This window comes from Rhinatrema bivittatum, chromosome 9 (genome assembly GCF_901001135.1).
Source record: "Rhinatrema bivittatum chromosome 9, aRhiBiv1.1, whole genome shotgun sequence".
Taxonomy (NCBI): domain Eukaryota; kingdom Metazoa; phylum Chordata; class Amphibia; order Gymnophiona; family Rhinatrematidae; genus Rhinatrema; species Rhinatrema bivittatum.
This window is the reverse complement of record NC_042623.1, coordinates 128,429,711-128,445,867: the sequence shown is the minus strand read 5'-3', so window position 1 is coordinate 128,445,867 and position 16,157 is coordinate 128,429,711. Positions and strand designations below refer to the sequence as shown.

The window sequence follows — 16,157 nt, the reverse complement described above, 5'->3', positions numbered from 1 at the left end:
TAGGAGGGATCTAATTGATGGAGGGGTGGCACTATATGTTAAAGAGAGCATTGCATCAAACAGGATAAAAGATCTGCCGGAAACAAAATGCAATGCTAAATATTTATGAACTTAAGAACATAAGGCTTGCCATACTGGGTCAGACCAAGGGTCCATCAAGCCCAGTATCCTGTCTCCAACAGTGGCCAAGTCAGGTCACAAGTACCTGGCAGGATCCCAAGGGATAGATTCCAAGCTGCTTATCCTGAGAAGAAGCAGTGGATTTCTGCAACTCTCCCTTGTTTGTTGACTTTTCCTCCAGGAACTTGTCCAAACCTTTTTTAAATGCAGCTATACTAATAGCTTTCATCACATCCTCTCGCAACAAATTCCAGAGCTTAATTATGCATGGAGTAAAAAAAAAGTCTCTCTTATTAGTTTTAAATGTATTACCCAGTTACTTCATTGTGTGTCCACTGGTCTTTGTACTTTTTCAAAAGAGTAAACAACTGATTAACATTTACTTGTTCCATTCCACTCATTTTACAGACCTCCATCTTATTTCCCCTCAGCCATCTCTTTTCCAAGCTCAAGAGCCCTAACCTCTTTAGCCTTTCTTCATACGGGAATTGTTCTATCACCTGTGACCTAGCTTGGCCACCGCTAGAAACAGGATACTGGGCTTGATGGAACCTTGGCCTGTAGAGCAGGATTTAAATAAATGAGATAGGGAGCAGTTCTCATGGATGGGACGCATTGCTGTTGTAAAAATGAACATGCTTCCTTTACTTATTTATTACATTGCCAGTTTTTCTTAGCTCTGCAATCCTTTGAGCTTGGCAGAAAAAATTGTTTTATTTGGAGGAAACGAACCCCATGGGTAGCACGAAAGCTTCTCTATCAACCCAGAAAGAGGTGGGCTGTAGGCACCAAATTTAGAATGGTACTACGCGGCTGCCCAACTTAAAGCTATACCAGACATGCATAAGAAATTCATCTGAAACAGTGGGTTTGAGGAAACTATTGTTGGAGGTATGCCCCGACAGCCACATAATACCTGATCTCAAACAGTGAATTACCAACCTCTTTAGAACCCACTTGGCAGGCATGGTACTGGTGGTGGACACGGCTGGTAGGCAGCAGGGAATACTTGTATCTTACCCAGCTCTTTCACAATTGTTTATTCCCTATAGGAAGACTTAACAAATCCTTTAGGGAATGGCAACAGAGAAGACTTACCAGAGTGAAGCATTTGCTGACTGGAGGCTCCCTCCTGACATGGAAGGACATGCAGGCAACTTACCATTTACCTAATCATGACTTTTTGACTGGTTACCAAATTTGGCACTTCTTGCGAATGCCTGCGATAACGCTTTTTTTTTTAAATCGAGGGAAAACATTGTTTGAACATTAGTGTGAGGATGCCGACAGAAAAAGAGGTATGATCTCTAAAATATACACAATACTAAATGCACCCACTAAGCAAACCTACCCACATGTTACTGCCTGGGAAGCAGATCTGGATCAGACCTGTACCTCAGAGACATGGGACCAGGTATACGAATCGGTCCACAGATGCTCTAGCTCTACAGCGCTGCAAGAAAACTGTTATAAGATACTAGATGGTACCTTACTCCTTACACTTTACATTGTAGATATCCCTCTACCACAGCCTTTTGTTGGAGGGATTGTGGATATACAGGCACCTTCTTCCTTATCTGGTGGAGTTATGGGAAGGTACTGCTCAATATCCCACATTGACGAAACACCTGACACAATTTTGTCAGCAAGTTTTCATCTCAGCTAGAATATCTATAGCACTCTATTGGAAATCGAATAGAATCCAATCCTTACAAAGTGTCCAACACTAAGTACACTCTTACTGTGGAATGGCTGCTATCTCAGCTGAACTTCATAAGAGAATATTAAGGTTTCAAGAAGTAGGAGGACTATACTTACAATGGGAGAAAGACAGCACTAGTTGAATCATTTTGACACTTTAGACTGGAACTGATTATTATTGATCCCTCCGTCAAGTTTAATTTTAGATCGTGTTAAAAGATGACTGTTTAATGTCTCATGATGGTAATGAGCTCATAGGGGGAGGGAGAAGGGGTTATTTTTTCCTATGTAAAAATGAGTCAGCTATTTGTTCTTACAGTATATATAATCTTTTTGTTAATTGTTTGTTTGACCCTCAATACAAATCTTTAATTTAAAAAAAAAAAAAAAAAGCCAAGAACCCATTATTTGCTAAAACTGTTATAGATCCTGTAAAGCTACACTTCTGATTTTCTCCTCTTTTACCAAAACAATGGCAGATACATCTCTTAATGAAGTCAAAACACATCCTGGATAGAAAGTTACACTTTCTATCCAGGACAGAGAACAAGATGAAGTTTCAAGGAGCTGCCCTCATTACCATCATGAAGTATGGGTGCAGACTAATCTGATCTCAAAGTGGTGTTTGGTTAACTGGCAGTAAGTCCAGTGGTATTACTTGCAAGGATAAGTAGCAGAGCCTTGCTTTCTGTTTATATAGTCTCTCTCTACTGAATGTCATACCAAAATTTAGATATTTTGCAATCTGATTAGTGTTGCACGTGGTAGTATGCATAATCCTTATAATAAAATATTACCTATCCTGGTGATTTTATGATCTCCAAGAATTATTTGCTTTCATTTGCAAGTTCCAATTGCATATTTTGACATTGTTGCCACCTTTATAGCTAATTCCCCTCACAAAAGTGGTAACAATCAGGTGAGGAGCTTACTGGTCTGTCTTACCCCAACAGATTAGAGCAATACAATTAAGGAAACTACACAAAGTAAAAGTGACAAACATTACTTCTTTAAAATGGAAATAATTATTTGATATGTTTATTTTTCTCACAGAAATCTGAATTACTCCATTTACTCTGCTAAAAGCTACACCAGAATAAAAAGGTGCCATTTACTCAAAGGAAATATACTGTTTATGCTGAAATTTCAATTAGTGTATAATTATTTTTCACACATTCATTTTAATACTTAAATGTTCAATTGACAGTATCTTATGAAAATAATGTACACATCCCACTGTTGTATGCCATCATTATACAAAATTTAATGTTTAGCACAAGAAATTCTGACAGCAAAGTTATCAATTTAGAAAAAACATGAGTTGCAGACTTAAGCATAGAAAATTAATAAAATGTACACACTTTATTGAATACAGTTATACACAGTACTACATCTAATTTTTAAGCCTATAATAGGTGGCAAGAAAATCTTCTCCAAGCACCTAACAAAGCTATCAATAAATGTGCATTAGTTGCTTTTATTAAATAATTGCTAAGCAGATCTTTGCTTTGATGCATTTTTTTCATTTGGGTTTTGAAGCGCGAGACTACTGCAGAGAGCATGGGCCCTTCTCCCAGAAACAGCTCTGTCTTTGCTCTCATCACAATCCATCAAGTTAATTACTTTAGTGCTTTGGGCTTGTTTTTTTTCTTTTTCCGTTGTGCTTTAAGCTTCTTCCTTTGCCGTGGATTCATCCATCCTGGGTACTGTCCATGCTCATTTAGAAGACTTTTCTTATTCCTTTTGCTATCAATATCCATCTTTCCAATATCTAAGAGTATGTAGAAAAATAATTTTAGAAGAATAAAAAATACTTTGTACTTTGGGAAGGCTACTATAATCTAGTAGTGAGAGGGCAATTCAGTTTCTGTAACTCTTCAATCCTTGGGACCCCCTCTGCGAAGAATGTGAATTGTAAAGATGATTTTGCCACTAGGGATCTCTCTACCAGACTGCAAGTGTCCTGGAATTGTAACAAATATTAGTTTTTTCTTGTGACACAAAATACTTCTAAATTACTGCTTAGTAATTTAAAAAATCAATATTACTACCACTCAAAGCAGATGAGGAGTGGAAGCTAGCAAGTGCCCATCTGGACCGCTGCCAGATAGCCCACTTCCTCATCACCTTTTCTCTTTTGCTGCAGTTTTAAGTGTGGTAGCAGCAAGTTTGCAGTGTGGAACCAAGGCCAGTACTGCTGGTCCCTACAACAGCTCCTTTCCCATTGCACATGTCCTTTCTAAATGCTTCCCTGTATCATTGTTATCTTCTCTGTCCCCAACAAGGCCCTGATGCTCTCTATTCTTCTTTAATCCCACTGCTCTGAGCCACAGCTCTCCACCCAACCTACCTTCCTTCCCATCTTCCCAGTACTGCTAACTCTCACTCTTCCCATCTCTCCATGCTGCTGCTCTCTCCTGAATTCTCCCTACTTCATACTGCAGTTTTTCCCCCCTCTTCCCTAACTCTACTCTCCACCAGAAACATCCTCTTCTGGGTCACAGCATTATATGGAAAGAAGATTCAAATGATAGAAAATAGGCAAGAGCATAAGCAAGTTAGGTGTAAAACAGTAGCTAGACCAGCCAAGAGAGACTGAGAAGAAGCTTGCAAGTGAGGCAAAAACTAAACATTTTTTCAAGTACATTTGAAGTTAAAAGCCTGCGAGAGACAAACAGTTGGGCTGCTAGATGACTGAGGGACAATAAAGGGGTGCTCAGGGAGGACAAGGAAATAGCAGAAAAACTGAATTAATTCTTTGCCTTGGTCTTTACGGAGGAGAATGTTGGGAACAAGCCCCCACCTGAAACATTTAATGGTGGAGATTGAGCAACTAAAACAAATCCTCAATTGTCACAGATACTGTAATAGATTAGAGAGAGAGAAACTAAAAAGAGTAACAAATCAGCTGGACCACATACTATCCACCCTAGAGATCTAAAAGAACTGGAATATGAAATTTATATCCTGTTACTAATAATCTGTAACCTTTCATTTACAACAGCTACAACTGGTGAAGACTGAAAGGTGGCCAACAGGGCATTGATTTTCAAAAAGGGCTCCAGGGGTGATCTGGGAAACTTCAGACTGTGAGCCTAAGTTCAGTGCTGGGCAAAATAGTAGAAGCCATTTTTAAAAACAAAATCAATGGCCATATAGACAGACATGGCCTAATGGGGAAGAGTCAAGTTGGTTTTAGCAAGGGGAAGTATTGTCATACCAATCTTTAAGAATTTTTTTTAAAGGTGAAAATAAACATGCAGATGAAGATGATCCAGTTGTTGTAGTGTATTTGGAATTTCAGAAGGCTTTTGATAAAAAGCCCCATGAGAGAGACTCCTCAGGAAGTTACAAAGTCATGGGATAGGAGGTAGTGTTCTATTATGGATTGATAACTGGTGAAGAGACCGGAAACAGAGGGTAGAACTAAGTGGGCAGTTTTCCAAATGGATATAGATAGTTAGTAGACTATCAAAGGGATCGGTTTTGGGTCCTGTGATGTTCAACATATTTATTTATTTTTATTTATTTAATAGCTTTTTAATATACCAACGTTCGTAAGACACATCACGCCAGTTTACAATTAACTCTGAGAAGGAGGAATTACAATGAACAGGGAGACAGGGGGCTGGAGCAGGCGAGAACGGGAGAGTCGATCGAGACAGGGAGGGGTGAAGGAGAAAGAAGGGTGGAAGAGAGAGAACAGAGTGAAGAACTATAACAGTAGAAAAACAACAGATTGAAAAACTTACAGTATTTCATTATATTACATCAACAAAGGGTAGAATCAGGGAAGGAGGGGTACAGCTATATGTACTAGGCATGATTATTCATAATTGATTTACAAAAAGGGAAACATGAGTGAGGTGATCAAATTTGCAGGGGACACAAAATTATTCAAATTTGCTAAAACAGCAGCAGATTGTAGGAAATAGCATAAGGACTGATGAGATTAGGAGACTGGCAACTCAACAGCAGATATTTTCTGTAGAAAAGTGCAGAGTAATACACATAGGGAAAATAATCCCAACTAGAGATACATGATGCTGGGTTCTCTATTGGGAGTCAATACCCAGGAAAAGGACCTTGAAATCCTTGTGGACAATACGTTGAAATCCTCTGATTGGTGTGTGGTAGTGGTCAAAAAAGCAAATAGAATGTTAGGAATGATCCAAAAAGGAATGGAGAATAACAGAAAATAAGCAAGTTTGCTTATTGTAAACAGTGTTTTCCATAGATGATAGGATGATTTAGCCATGCTTTCTGGGTGATGTCAGACTGCACGGGGCGGAGCCATCTTTTCAAGCTTACAGAGCTTTGCTCTCCCAAGCATGCACAGCTGTTCCCATGTGTTTCTTCAATTCTCCTTAGTTCATAATAAAGCAACTTGTATATGCCAAGTATGGAAGGCTGTCCGGGGGAGGGTGGGGCTGCATGGCTAAATCATCCTCTCTCAGAAAACACCGTTTACGGTAAGCAAATTTGCTTTTTTTCTGTCAATAAGCAGGCTGAATAGCCATGCTTTCTGGGAGTCCTAAGCTTAGGGTTGCTGTGAAGTTATGATCGGCATGTGCTTCTAGCATCTGTTTTTCTTTTTTACAACCTGGACTTCTCGTGGAGCCCATCAACTGTCTGTCATGTATCTTAAGACTGCTATGTCCACTGAACTGTTAGAGGCTGATAGCTGGTCTAGACAATAGTGGAACATGAAAGTATGAACTGATGACCATGTTGCTGCTTTGCAAATGTCCTCAATTGGACCTTCATGAAGATGGGCAATAGAAGAAGTGGCTGCTCTCACTTGATGTGCTCTTATTAGTCCTGTCAGTGTGTAGAATTTGCATTATAGCAAAATTGAACACACTGGGTTATCCAGTTAGACAAGGTTCTTTTTGTTAGTGCTGTTCCTAAGGAATTTGGATTATAAAAAGGACAAATATTTGAGAAGTGCGCCTGTGACCCTGGGTTTGGCATTTGTAATAGGCTAAAGCCTGTTTGCAGTCCAAAGCGTGCAGTGTTTTTTTCTCTTTTATTACTGTATGGTTTAGAGAAAAAAAAGTAAGTAGGGCAATATTTGTTTTTGACCTCAAATAAGCCTTATCTTTGGCAGAAATTTTGGATGAGTTTGAAGTTCCACTTTGTCATGGTAAAATTGTAAGTATTAAGAAAAATGGACCAATGCTTGAAGCTCACTTACTTTTCTTGTTGATGTCACTGTTACCAGGAATAAAACCTTCCATGTGAGATATTTTAAAGATACCGAATCCATAGGTTCAAAAGGGGAAGTTAGAAATTTTCTTTAAATGACATTAATGTCCCAAGGTACCCAGAAGTCGAATTCGAAGACGAATCTTCATGAAACAGGATATAAGAGGGAGAGTGGAAATGGAAAGTCCATCTTTTCCAGTGTGATATGCTGCAATAGCACTAAGATACACTCTTAATGAAGAAGTTGCGAGGCCTGTTTCATATAACATGTGAAGCTATGACAATTTCTCAGGTGTACAAGTGAAAGGGTCAATAGTGTTATTATACCACTTGCGTGGAAAGATTCCTGGTGGAAATATCTTGAATAGAATGTGATATAAAAATTAAATTTAACGCCTTCCATTCAACATCCATGCCGTCAGAGGGAGGACTGTAATGGATGGAGTAAAGTTCCCCCTTCGTGAATTCCGAAATCTGCATTGTTGCCTAGGAATACTGGGGCTTGAACTGAAAGTTGTACTAGATAGGCATACCACTGTTGTCTTGGCCATGCTGGTGTCATTAGGATCATTCCGTCTTGAATGCACTTTTGGACTTTTCATGCAATCAGTAGAATTGGACTAGGTTCGCTGACCGGGAGAGCAGGAATGCATCCTGAGATTTCCTGAATGGAAATAGGTGAATGGAGCAGAATTTTTTCACCTTCCTGTTGTGTTCTGTTGCAAATAGGACTATCCATGGTAGGCCCCAGTGATGAAATAAGTCGTCATTTGCTATCCTCTGATCAAGGAACCATGCATGAGGATGGAAGATTTGCTGAGTCTGTCGGCCTCTGTATTCGTTATTCCCGGCAAGTAGGTTGCTTTAAGTGTGATAGCATGTGTGTCTTCCCATTCCAAGATGTTTACCGCTTCTTCGCATAATATCCAGGAACCGGACCCTCATTGCTTGTTTTATGTAAAACATGGCTATTTAGATCGTTCGTGTGAATCATCACACATTTATTTTGAAATATGACAGAATGTGTGAATAGCATTTTTTTTTTTATTACTCCAAGTTCCAGCAGACTGATCTGGAAGTTTCTTTCTTGTGGAGAGCATAGGCCCTGTGTCTTGTACTAGAGTAAATGGACTCACCATCCTCATGTTGATGAGGTGGATTCTGAAGGGGTTTCACTGATCAAAACTGTTGACTTTAGCCACCATGCCATTTCCATTTTCATGGATTGTATTATCACTCTGGTGGACATGGGATGTCTGCATTGTGACAATTGGATTTCTAACCCGACTGTATTTGACACATGTGTAGTCCAGTTTCCAGCAACACTAGTATTCAGCATTCTGTTGAGTGAGACTGCTGATGCAGTTGACGACAGAGAGAGTAACATCTGGGCTCTGTTGATGGGAAGGAATGTTTTCGAAAGGAGTGTGTTTATTCTTGCACCAATGAGCAAGTGTAAACTATTTGTAATTTATTAGAAATCCCAGATTTTTGAGACACTGGATTGTATGTTAGGTGTATCTGAAGACTTTCCAAATTCAGAGATACTATTAGCCAGTTGTCTAGGTAAGGAAATTTTCATATTCCCTTCCTTTGCAGGTGAGCCACAGCCACCGCTAGGCACTTTGTGAAGACGCTTGAGGCAAATGAGCGGAGTACCTTGAATTGGTATTGATCTGGTCCTATTTTGAAACACAGGGATCGCCAATAAGAAGGGTGGATTTGAATAGGATTGTAAGCATCCTTCAGATCCAGGGAACACATCAAATCATTAGGTTGTATGAATGGAAGTATGGATTTTAGGGATATCATTTTGAATTTTTCTTTGTGGAGATACTTGAAAGAACAAAGGTCCAAAATTGGACAGAGGCTCCCCTTTCTTTGAGATGAAGAAATATTGGGAAGTAATAGCCTCTGTTGTGCTGAGGTGTCTGTACTCTGTGGATTGCATTCTGCATAATTATGTTTTATGCTTCCTGGTTTAAGAGGTATCTGTGATGGATCCCACTGGGATCAACACTTCCCCCTTCTTTCCCACCTTTTGGATGTCTTCAACTAGATCTGTCTACTTCTTCCATTTGAGATGGAGGCCTGTAAACCACTCTAGTAAAAATGGATGAACCATCTATTTTTAGGACAGCCCATAATGCTTTTTCTCTACCCCACATTCCTGGCAGTTCAGTTGCTTGGACATAAAGAGTTACTCCTCCCCCTTTTCTGTCCTCTCTTTCCTTCCTTAACAAGTTATAGCCCGGTATGGCTGTATCCCAATCATGAGACTCCGTGAACCAGGACTCTTTAAAACAGCAACTATGTCCAAAACTGCTTCCACCATTAAGGCCTGCAGGTCTGGGATTTTTTTTGCTCAGACTACGAGCATGTGTGGTCATAGCTTTCCAGCTCATCTCCCTAGGATTGCTGCTCTTCTTAGTCATCGTTTCTGCTATTCTGAGCTGAGTGACTGTTTTCTTCTCCCAATTCCTGTCTTGCTGGGGGGAGGAAGGTGACATGGCAATTTCACCAGCCACCCCTGCCTTCTAGTTTAAATGCCTCACAGTATATGCTCTGAATTTCTCACTTCGCATCCTCTTTCTGGCCAAAGTCAAATGTAGACCATCCTTACAGTATAACCTTTTACTGTTCCATACACAGCCCCATCCACCAATGTAACCAAAACTACTTGACTTACACCATGCTTTGAGCCAAACATTGAAGTTATCTATATGGCAGAACCTTTCCTTCACCTTTCCATGAACAGGCAATGGTCTTTGCCATGTCATCTTAAGGTGGCTAACAGGTAGATAAAGTGACAGTAAAAGCCAGAAAGATGCTTGGCTGCATAGGGAGAGTAACAGTCAGCAGAAAATGGGAGGTGATATTGCCCCTGTATGTGTCCCTGGTAAGACCTCACTTGGAATGCTGTAAACAATCCTGGAGACTGCACCTTCAAAAAGATATAAATAGGATGGAATCGGTCCAGAGTGTAGATACTAAAATGGTCAGTGGTGTGTGTTCTAAAACATATGGAGATAGACTTAAAGATCTAAACATGCATAACCTAGAGGAAAGGCGAGATAGGAGAGATATGATAAGAGACATTCAAATATCGCAAAGGTTTCCATACACCGGGGGTGAACTTTTTTTTAATGGAAATGAGGCTCTAGAACGAGGAGTCCTGAGATGAGGGTGAAAGGGATAGATTCAGGTGTAATCTTAGGGAATATTTCTTTACAGAGAGGGTGAGAGATGCATGGAACAGCCTCCCAGTGGAGGTTGGGGAGAGAAACAATAGTATCTGACTTCAAGAAAGCATGGGACAAATACAGGGGGGTCTCTAAGGAAGTGATGCTAAATTAGTTGGACGGATGGGCCATACGGTCTTTTTCTACCTTCATGTTTCTAAATAACTAATGGATGCCATAAATAAGACATTTTTCATCTATTCCCCTGAAACAGAATTTAAATTCAAACAGTTGTGTGTCAGGGTTGACAAGAAGAATACAGGGGATAAGCATCATCTGAATTATTTTTAAATGCAAGTGATAAAATACTAAAAACTGACTATATGTAGACAATCAGCCAAGACCTAGAATTATATATAGTGCTTAAACACAGGTTCTTCCTGAAATGAGAATAACCTAGCAGGCTCATTATGATGGTTCTTTTTCAATAACATTTGGCAATTCTTTTGGTATTCGTATTTATGTTAAATATTTTGAAAGGGGTTGATTAATTTGGATTTTTTTTGACAGATTATCTCCCTTTTGTTACTTTGGACTTTTTGTTAAGGATGTCTAATATATCAGCATTTCAAATGTAAAAGCAAAGTGAAAAAAAAAAAATCTTACCATCTTGCATTTTCATATCCACCTCCATTTTTTCTTTGAGTTTTTCAGGTGTCACAATAGTTGCAATCTCTTTAACATCACTCATTGAAACATCGCTATTGCCTTGTGCTAGAATATTTTTAAGGCGTGCCAGTTCTTTTGGTGCTTTCTTCTTCCTCTTCTCTGCTCGCATCTTCCTCTTCCATTTACTCCTTAAGCTTTTTGCCATTTTATCTCTAAGAGATGACAGAAAAAGGAGAAATTTAGTTTTACCTGAAAACTTCATTTCCTTAAGTCCAGCCAGACCCATGTAATGCATGGGTTTATCCTCCTTTACCAGCAGATGGAGACCGAGAACGAGTCTGCAAGCATTACCCTATATAGGATCCTATGCTCACCTCTGCCTGCCAGTATTTAATCTTACAAACTAAGAAATTGCAAAATTTCCCCCCCTACCCAAGAGCTTACCAGGGAAGACCAAACAACATGAGGTTCCCCCAACCAAGAGAGCCTAAAGTTATGTAATTAAGCAACTGCAGTCAACCAACTATATATAAGTATCTGAACTGTAGGCAAACTTCTGCTCTGCATCCATACCCACAGCTAAAAATATCAAAACACTCTGGTAATTTGGGAGGGTCCTCTAGGAAAGAAAATTATCAGGTAAAACTAAAATTCTCTTTCTTCTTCATCCAGACTGACCAGTCCAGACACATGGGATTTATCCAAATTAATCCTTAATCGGGTGAGACCTTGCCAAACCTGCTCACAATACACCAGAGCCAAAGACTATGTCTTCTCTGACCTGAACATCAATCCAATAAATGTTTTGAGAAGGACTGCAAGGAAGCCCATGACACCAGAGAAATCAAATAAATCTCCACCCACGATGATGTCTGTGCTCCAGTAATAAGTTGTGAAAGGATAATTTCAGGTAAGCTAGCTAGAACCCCAGAAGACTGTGTACCGCGAAGAGAGAGCTATGGATCAGAAGAGACTCCAATGATGGAGTAGGATTCAATATATTGCATATAATTTAAGTACAAAGATTGTACAAAGGCATGACACTATCACCATTTGTTCCCTTCATTCCTGAGACTTCCTGGCACCAATGAACTAACACCTGGGAAGATCAAATGCTAAAGACTAGTAAGAACATAACAACATGCCATAGTGGGTCAGACCAAAGGTCCATCAAGCCCAGCATCCTGTTTCCAACAGTGGCCAATCCAGGCCATAAGAACCTGGCAAGTGCCCAAAAACTAAGTCTATTCCATGTTACCTTTGCTAGTAATAGCAGTGGCTATTTTCTATGTCAACTTAATTAATAGCAGGTAATGGACTTCTCCTCCAAGAACTTATCCAATCCTTTTTTAAACACAGCTATACTAACTGCACTAACTACATCCTCTGGCAACAAATTCCAGAGTTTAAATTGTGTGTTGAGTGAAAATGAACTTTCTCCGATTAGTTTTAAATGTGCCACGGGCTAACTTCATGGAATGCCCCCTAGACTTTCTATTATCCGAAAGAGTAATAACTGATTACATCTACCCATTCTAGACCTCTCATGATTTTAATCTCCCCCCCCCCCCCTCCCTCAGCTGTCTCTTCTCCAAGCTGAAAAGTCCTAACCTCTTTAGTCTTTACTCATAGGGGAGCTGTTCCATTCCCCGTATTTTGGTCACCCTTCTCTGTACCTTCTCCATCGCAACTATATCTTTTTTGAGTTGCAGGAACCAGAATTGTACACAGTATTCAAGGTGCGGTCTCACCATGGAGCGATACAGAGGCTTTATGACATTTTCCGTTTTATTCACCATTTCCTTTCTAATAATTCCCAACATTCTGTTTGCTTTTTTGACTGCCACAGCACACTGAACACTGATGCCTAGATCTCTTTCTTGGGTGGTAGCACCTAATATGGAACCTAATATCGTGTAACTATAGCATGGGTTATTTTTCCCTATATGCATCACCTTGCACTTATCCACAAAATTTCATCTGCCATTTGGATGCCCAATTTTCCAGTCTCACAAGGTCTTCCTGCAATTTATCACAATCTGCTTGTGATTTAACTACTCTGAACAATTTTGTATCTGCAAATTTGATTACCTCACTTGTCGTATTTCTTTCCAGATCATTTACAAATATATATTGAAAAGTACAGGTCCCAATACAGATCCCTGAGGCACTCCACTGCCCACTCCCGTCCACTGAGAAAATTGTCCATTTAATCGTACTCTGTTTCCTGTCTTTTAGCCAATTTGTAATCCACGAAAGGACATCACCACCTATCCCATGACTTTTTACTTTTCCTAGAAGCCTCTCATGAGGAACTTTATTAAATGCCTTCTGAAAATCCAAGTACACTAACATCTACCGGTTCACCTTTATCCACATGTTTAGTACGGATACCAACAAGCTGATAATGAGTTAAAACTTTTGGTATCAAAAGACTGGTACTGAAATGCCTCTGAAATACAACTTGCAGAGGGATATATAAGGCATTACATTTGCTTATTTCAGTTGGAGGAGCTGAAAGGAACAGAGAGCAAGTTCTTTTTCAGAGTCCCCAGGCCCAAGTCTTCTAGGTTTCTATAAACACTGGCTTATATACAAGGATGATGTAGAAGGGATGTGTTCTCTGTTGTCCTATCTTTATTTCTGTCTCCTATTTACCTACATTGATTTATGTACAGCTTACTGTGATACTGTATTCAATTTTGATATTACTTTGCTGATTTATTATCCATATATTTACATTTAGTAAACTAAGTTTTGCTTTACTAGATTGTGTGTAGAATGTTTTATGACATAATATAAAATATACCCTCACACGGCCACAGAGCACATTTGGCATCACAAACAATATTATATACATATGTCATTGCAACACCATATTGGGGATGGGATTAGTGATTGATTGTTTTCCAGAGAGTTAGACATATTCAGAAAGTGACAAAAAGAATGTGTCCTTTGAAATGTTAAATTCTGGGATCATGTTTAAAGTCTAGCACTACTCCTGGTAACCAGGTTTTTGATAGCATATCTGGCTGGGCTAGTTACAAACAATTTAATGTTCTAGCACAATTACTGAGCCAAATAGACATTGCAGATTTACAGGAACTTATAGCATTAAGTCAAAATTCTGATTTGACTTCAGAGTTTGTTAACTGTCTTTTCCAGCAAATGTTGGCAAATGCCAGGAACTGTTTGCTTTTGTTTGATTGCCCTTGCAGTGAAGAATTGCTGTCTGCCCAATTCCCAGAGCAGGAAATGGCTCCAGTGCCAGGAATCACAGCCCAGTTTCAATTATATAGGGATTCCGAATTAGGCTATGGGGGAACATGGGGGCTCCTCTATTGGGGATATTGACAATTTGATTGCCATAGAAGCAATTACCTAGTGTTAAAGTTTTAGAACTTGAAAGGACACAGGGAGTTAAGGAGTTAAGGAGTTAACAGCAGAGAGAAAGGGAGGGGGGGGACGAGAGGGGGATGCAGGAAAGTGTTTCTCAAAGGCAAATATAAACAAAGGAGAAAACTCCTTTAAATGAATTGATTTTTCAGTTTAAAAGTATGAACAGATTGATGGGGAATTAAAGATATTTGCAGTAAATGATTTTGATTTAGCAAGATTAATTCCATTTGAACTGAAATCTAACAAACTAACAGGATTGAAAACAGGGAATATATATCTCTCTTCATGACAAGTATTGAATTTGTACAGAAACTAATAAGGTTTGGTTCTTTAAGCGGTGGGTAAATACTTGTGTGAAATGGAGTAGCTGTCTTGTCTATTTAAGCTTTCTTTTTCATTTCTGCATCAGGCAGATGTGCAATGTAGTCTGTATGTCTGATAGCAAAGACCCTGCTACAAGAAAGGGGAGACAAGATTAAAAGAAAATTCTTCTGGTCCTAAATCAACAGATTGGAATGCCTGTCACGTGACTAATTGTGTTCATAAGTTTTTATTTTTTATCCCTATTACATGTAAGGAAATATAGATACTGTTCATTTGGTGAAAGAACCTGTATGGCAGATTGAGTTTTCTGAGTGCCTTGATCTTTGAACAAAGCAGATGTTTGTAGCTGTTTATATATAGAGATCTGATATGAGATTAGATAAACTTCTTTATCTTATTGCTTTTTGTTTCAAAAATTATAGAGAAAGACTTGTTTCTTTTACTTAATTTGAATTTTTGTTTGTTTCATATCAGGTATTAATTCATACACATGCATCTGCCTTAATGATGGGAGTGCAAAGGTTTTGCTCTGATGGACAAGCTTCGAGTACTATCTTGAGAGAACTGTACATATCATGACCAGGTGGAGGGAAAACCATTACATTCTTTGCAACAGAAAGACCCCTTCAACCTTTCATTTTTTGGACTGAAGTGCTTACAATTTATGCATAAGCTCTGTCCTCATGTTTTCTGAAGCAATATATCTCCATTTGAAATGTAATAACTATCATGATGAAATATTTTTATGATATACTTAGTTAACATTTAGTTACATACATACTTGCAGATACCACTATTTTGTTTCTCACATACATGATAAAGTCTAAATTGATGCAGTTTTATCAGTCCTTAGTTGCTATTCTCTGTGTTCCTGGTATAAGCTGTCTGTATATTCACCCAACATTCAGATAGTACTTTTTCTTTGTAAGAAAGAATTAGGATAGATTTTTTTTAAACAGGTGTTTGTTTTGTTTTTTTGCCCGTTATACCACCGGTGGGTGGGGAAATATATGCCACACCTGAGTTTAACTGTTTCAGATACCTAAAAATAATAATTAGCATCTCCCACAGGCAGTGTAGCTTGCTAATCAGACCGGAGACCATACTTCATCGCAGGGTGGAGGCATACCCAAATAACTGCACCTGTAGAGCTTTTGTTATGCAGGCTACACTGACCGCAGTAAGCCTGACATTGAATACACAAAGAAAGCTAGCCTATGTACACTGACAAGCGGGTGGCCCCCATAAGTCAGAATAGGCCAACCATGTGTATAACTGCTTGAATAGAGATTGCAACAGATGGCAGAAGATACTGCGGACGCTCCTGGCAGATTAGAGGTATGCTTCGCTATTTAAATTGGCCAGTTTCTGGGTCAATTAAACTCCAGGTGTAGTTAAGCTTAGATGAGGTTTAGGTAATAATTGAAAGTCATGTGACCAATTACAGAGAGAGCAGTAGACTAATAGACTGTGCCTTTCCTCTTTAGTGAAAGTACTTTGTACATTGCAGAAAGACTTTGTTAGATCTGCTTGTCTATGATCAGAATGAATTCA

The 16,157-nt window shown here is 39.1% G+C and overlaps 1 protein-coding gene across 3 annotated transcripts in view; it reads right to left on the bottom strand.

Annotated features, from left to right (window-relative positions):
* Window positions 1–2,843: 2,843 nt before the first annotated feature.
* LLPH (LLP homolog, long-term synaptic facilitation factor) overlaps window positions 2,844–16,157 on the bottom strand; it is a 34,606-nt gene continuing 21,292 nt past the window's right edge. For all 3 annotated transcript variants that reach the window (XM_029616212.1, XM_029616213.1, XM_029616214.1), the window contains exons 2-3: window positions 10,878–11,092; window positions 2,844–3,592 (exon numbers count right to left, since the gene is read on the bottom strand). In XM_029616212.1, the coding sequence (XP_029472072.1) occupies window positions 3,441–3,592; window positions 10,878–11,092 (367 nt within the window). In that variant the 3' untranslated portion in view covers window positions 2,844–3,440. The remainder of the gene's footprint in view (window positions 3,593–10,877; window positions 11,093–16,157) is intronic.